Source organism: Bison bison, unplaced genomic scaffold (assembly GCF_000754665.1).
Source record: "Bison bison bison isolate TAMUID 2011002044 unplaced genomic scaffold, Bison_UMD1.0 scf7180017864062, whole genome shotgun sequence".
Classification (NCBI taxonomy): Eukaryota; Metazoa; Chordata; class Mammalia; order Artiodactyla; family Bovidae; genus Bison; species Bison bison.
The window spans coordinates 2113218-2119217 of record NW_011494634.1 but is presented as its reverse complement, the minus strand read 5'-3'; the positions used below and the strand labels follow the sequence as shown (position 1 = coordinate 2119217).

The 6000-nt window shown below is 35.0% G+C and overlaps 1 protein-coding gene across 1 annotated transcript in view; it reads right to left on the bottom strand.

Moving 5' to 3' along the window:
* Positions 1–1269: 1269 nt before the first annotated feature.
* Positions 1270–6000, bottom strand: part of NEDD1 (neural precursor cell expressed, developmentally down-regulated 1) — a 52253-nt gene continuing 47522 nt past the window's right edge. Inside the window, exons 14-15 of the mRNA XM_010836304.1 lie at positions 2798–2864; positions 1270–2354 (exon numbers count right to left, since the gene is read on the bottom strand). Of these exons, the coding sequence (XP_010834606.1) occupies positions 2250–2354; positions 2798–2864 (172 nt within the window). The 3' untranslated portion in view covers positions 1270–2249. The remainder of the gene's footprint in view (positions 2355–2797; positions 2865–6000) is intronic.

The window sequence follows — 6000 nt, the reverse complement described above, 5'->3', positions numbered from 1 at the left end:
CCTGCCTCTTGAGAAACCTATATGCAGGTCAGGAAGCAACAGTTAGAACTGGACATGGAACAACAGACTGGTTCCAAATAGGAAAAGGAGTACGTCAAGGCTGTATATTGTCACCCTGCTTATTTAACTTATATGCAGAGTACATCATGAGAAATGCTGGGCTGGAAGCAGCACAAGCTGGAATCAAGATTGCCAGGAGAAATATCAATAACCTCAGATATGCAGATGACACCACCCTTATGGCAGAAAGTGAAGAGGAACTAAAAAGCCTCTTGATGAAACTGAAAGAGGAGAGTGAAAAAATTGGCTTAAAGCTCAACATTCAGAAAACAAAGATCATGGCATCTGGTCCCATCACTTCATGGGAAGGAACAGTGGAAACAGTGTCAGACTTTATTTTTTGGGGCTCCAAAATCACTACAGATGGTGACTGCAGCCATGAAATTAAAAGAAGCTTACTCCTTGGAAGGAAAGTTATGACCAACCTAAACAGCATATTCAAAAGCAGAGACATTACTTTGCCAACAAAGGTCCGTCTAGTCAAGGCTATGGTTTTTCCAGTGGTCATGTATGGATGTGAGAGTTGGACTGTGAAGAAAGCTGAGTGACAAAGGATTGATGCTTTTGAACTGTGGTATTGGAGAAGACTCTTGAGAGTCCCTTGGACTGCAAGGAGATCCAACCAGTCCATTCTGAAGGAGATCAGCCCTGGGTGTTCTTTGGAAGGAATGATGCTAAAGCTGAAACCCCAGTACTTTGGCCACCTCATGCGAAGAGTTGACTCACTGGAAAAGACTCTGATGCTGGGAGGGATTGGGGGCAGGAGAAGGGGACGACAGAGGATGAGACGGCTGGATGGCATCACCGATTAGATGGACATGAGTTTGAATGAACTCCGGGAGTTGGTGATGGATAGGGAGGCCTGGCATGCTGCGATTCATGGGGTCACAAAGAGTCGGACACAACTGAGAGACTGAACTGAACTGAATTGAACTGAAATATATCCTTAAAATCTTTCATCACCTGGAAGGAAAAAGTTAGTAATCCAGCTAGACTTCTTTTTTATTTTAGTAAATACTTTCATCTCAAAAGTTAAAATTGAGCAGGAGTGCTATATACAAGGTATAGTTTAAATCTTTGGGACAAGAGACTACAAGAGGTAAATAAGCCAGCTGCCCTCTTAATCTTATACCACTAAAAATGTAGATCACACCATGCAATATTCACATATTGTCAAAGAGGTGTATATTCTTTTGACAATTAACCTTACTGTTTTTTTTTTAATTTTTATTTATTTTATAGTGGGTCAATAATATAAAAATATTACACACAGCACAAAAAAGAATTAAAGAAAGTTAGTGATATAAACCACAGAACAAAATAAACCACACCTCATTTAGGAGAAGAAAAAAATGGACTAATACTGTAATACTTAGGATAATATGAAATTTTCACTAATTATTAAGTGAAATTATATTGACTGAAACATTATAGTATAAATTTTATGCTGTTAATTAATGAGATAATCACCAGATATGCAGTTCTGGTTGAGTCTTATAAACACTTAAAAGTTTTCATAGGTAAAATTAACTACAAAAAATATCAACCAGAGTAGAGACCAGTTAGAAGTATAGAAAAGTAATGCAATAGATATAATGTGATCTGTGCAATTCAAAATCTGAAAATTTTCTTATCAAATGTACAAGTAATAAATAATAGTTATAATAATAGTTATACTTGACTTCACCAAGTTAACAAAATAATTACTAACCAACTTTGTGTTTTATTAGTCAATTGCTTAGAAACACAAAACACCAATTAAACTTATGTTCTCCATAAAAATAGAAGGTATATCAAACTCTTTAATCATTAAACATCCAAAAAAATTTGGAAGGCAACTGTCAACCAAAAATATTATGTTTAGAAAGGATGATTAAAAAACATACATAACCTATTTTTTTGCACAATTTTTTCATGAAAAAGGGCACTTAGTGTATAGCTAAAGCTTTCATAAAATAAAGATTCTGCTGGCTTTCCTCTCAGGCAGATGACATAGTGTACAGTTTTTAATATAAAAATATAAATATATTTGACAGAAAAGATGAAATAGTGATTGGTATAAAATCCCATCACCCTTTTACTGAAAAAAATTTTTTCTCCCAGAGGTTATGAAAACAATACTGATTTCATGTAGTTCTGTGTGTCAGAACCTTCCCAAATTACAAAACATCAAAGTATTCACTGAAATTTCAAAAGTGTGCCCGCAGTCTTTTGTTTTCTTCTCGTAGTCTTTCAATTTCTGCCACTAAACCTTCATTCACTGAGTATCTTTCCAACAAAGAGTGCATTTCATTCTAGAAAAGGGGAAAAAAATTTTTTTAATTACTGGCATTTTACATTTATTTGACACTGCTTTACGCATTTTCAGCTATCATTTTTCTCATGTTCAATTAACTGAGTAATTTTTTTTTTCAACTTAACCACCCTTACTACTTTGCTAATATAAATGAAAGAGCACTGGTAAAATTTACATATTTGGAAAGCTTACATTTCCACATTTGGAAAGGTTTTTGCTTACTTACTGCCAAAAAAAAAAAATAGCTGTGAAAAAGTAGCCTTAACTATCATACGTTATAAAGAAGGGTGACTAGTTAAAATCTATTTTATTTACTAAATTTCTAAAACACTCTTTTATTTCTTAGCAATTAGATATAACTAAGTAAGAATACGTCACCCTTTCATGGACTTTTTAGATCCACTGCTATGCTCACTTACAATAAAACATGTCAATACATACCAGTTGCATATGAAACTGTTTAATCATCTCCACTTGTAAATTCACAATGTCCCTATGGCATGCTTCTCTAGGGGAGAACATATAATATTTATTAGAATTAGAATAGTTTTACCAATTCTAGAATCACTCAAGAAAATGACTATACTCTTATTATTTCACATTACTATTAACAATTATTATAATAACAGTAAAAATGCCACTGCACCTAGTATTTATTTACTATGTGCTAGGCTCTATGTCTTGTACTTCAGATGTAAGAACTCATTTAATCTTAACAACTAGGTAGAATTACTACCTCTATTTTACCCATGTAGCTGAGTCACAGAGAAGTTGTAACTCAACCAAAGTCACACAACTAGTATATGTTCGAGCTAGGATATAAACTCGGCTGTCTACCTCCGGAACTCTCATTACACTACATTCCTTAATACAGAAATCATCATTAAGGAAAGACACAGGTTTATATTACAAGGAAATACAGACAATGCTCTAGGTTACAATGTTTAACTATTACCAATGTTTAAGCTATTAAAAAAAAAACAAAACTTCCAGCAGAAAGCAAAGAGCCTATTTATAACAGAGGTTTATTCAATAAAACGCAATTAAGTCATGCCTGCAAAACCATGAGTGGGAATTCCAAGGTGGTCCAGTGGTCAGGACTCTGGGCTTTCACGTCCATGGCTAGGGTTCAATCCCTGGTTGGGGAACTAAGATCCCACAAGCCATGTGGCATGGCCAAAAAGAAAGAGAAGGCATAAAAGTTATGAAATAATAAAAGGAATATCTGTGTGTCACCTGCCACAGAAATTATGGGCTAGAACATAAAGAAAATCACAGAAGCTTCCTGTGGTGCTCCTCACTTAACTCTTGAGAGAAGTCCAAGAAAGAAGTCACTACTCTCTCAAATTTGTTTGAGCAAAGATATGTTTTTTAAAATATATATATATATATATATATATATGTATTTATATATTTTTACATAACATAGAATCTGTAGTCAATGTATTTTTGTTATGCTTACTTTTGAGCATTATAAAAAGGGTACCATATCCTATGTAGCCTTTAGTGTACAGTTAAAAATAATCCAGTATCATGCTTTCAAGGTCATATTCTATTTATCTATAATTCATTGATCTGTACTAGTGTATATTCTTCTGTCAAATTGAACTGTTTTTAAGTGTTTATTATTAAAATGTTGCTATAAACAATAATGTATATGTCTTCCAACCCACATGTGCCAATTTCTGTAGATAATATATCCAAGATGTGCTGAGTCACAGGTATGATCGAAAGGTACAGTGTTCAAACTTACAAAATAACAGAAATTATTTTACAAAGTGGTAGTATTAATGGACATGCTCATCATCAGAATAAAGAGTTCCTCTAGCTCTACATCCACACCAAGACTTGGTGTTGCCAGACTTTTTACAAATGTGTTTCCATATACTGAGTGTGAAATGGTAACCAATTGCATTTTCAGTTCTCTGGTTAATTTTCAGGGTTGAGCAACTTTCCTTATGTTCATACTATTCTTCAGTGAAATGCTTGTCTGTGTCTTTAAACTATTGTTCTATTCAATGTCTTTTTAAAAGAAATTATTCATAACAGTTCTTTATATAATCTGATCCTCTATTGGTTATATGAGTACTGCAGATATCCTTCAGAGAAGGCAATGGCACCCCACTCCAGTACTCTTGCCTGGAAAATCCCATGGATGGAGGAGCCTGGAAGGCTGCAGTCCGTGGGGTCGCTAAGAGTCGGACACGGCTGAGCGACTTCACTTTCACTTTTCACTTTCATGCACTGGAGAAGGAAATAGCAACCCACTCCAGTGTTCTTGCCTGGAGAATCCCAGGGATGGGGGAGCCTGGTGGGCTGCAGTCTATGGGGTCACACAGAGTCGGACACGATTGAAGTGACTTAGCAGCAGATATCTTTTGTCTTTTCATTTTATTAATGGTGTCCTGGATGAACACTTCCTACTGACATTCTCAAATTTACTAACCTAATATTAATGTAAATTTACCAATCTATTTTTATAGGTAGTGTACCCTCTTATATTTAAGTAACTTTCTAAACCCGAAATCATATATAAATTCTTCTACAATGCCTAAACTTTTTCCATTTCTATTTAAACTTTTACTCTGTATGGAACTGATTTTTTAAATAAATGGAACAGGGATCTATACATTTCCTCTGTGATATATCACATTTCCACATATATGTATATATGGGATACATATATGCTTCTTTGGGATACATTTGATTGCTTTGAAAAATCTGTCCACTCTGTGCTAATGGTACACTATTTTAATTATAGCTTATCTATCTGACAAACTAGTCCCCTTCAACCTTGTTCTTCTCTGGTGCCTTGGTTATTTCCAGATCTTCCATGTTTCATATACATTTTGGAATTATCATCTTATTCCAAAAAACCCAGCTGGTATTTGATTGGAATTGTATTCAACCTTGTAGACCAATTTAAAAGAACTGATAGCTTCACAGTATCTTCCCATGTATTTGTTAGTGCTTTCTAATACATTTTTTAGTTAAATAATGGAGTAGCCATCATGGTCAACAAAAGAGTCCTAAATGCAGTACTTGGATGCAATCTCAAAAACGACAGAATGATCTCTGTTCGTTGCCAAGACAATCCATTCAATATCACGGTAATCCAAGTCTATGCCCCAACCAGTAACACTGAAGAAGCTGAAGTTGAACGGTTCTATGAAGACCTACAAGACCTTTTGGAACTAACACCCAAAAAAGATGTCCTTTTCATTATAGGGGACTGGAATGCAAAAGTAGGAAGTCAAGAAACACCTGGAGTAACAGGCAAATTTGGCCATGTAATAAGCAATGAAGCAGGGCAAAGACTAATAGAGTTTTGCCAAGAAAATGCACTGGTCATAGCAAACACCCTCTTCCAACAACACAAGAGAAGACTCTATATATGGACATCACCAGATGGTCAACACCGAAATCAGATTGATTATATTCTTTGCAGCCAAAGATGGAGAAGCTCTACATAGCAAAAACAAGACCGGGAGCTGACTGTGCCTCCGATCATGAGCTCCTTATTGCCATATTCAGACTTAAATTGAAGAAAGTAGGGAAAACCACTAGACCATTCAGGTATGACCTAAATCAAATCTTTTATGATTATACAGTGGAAATGAGAGATAGATTTAAGGGACTAGATC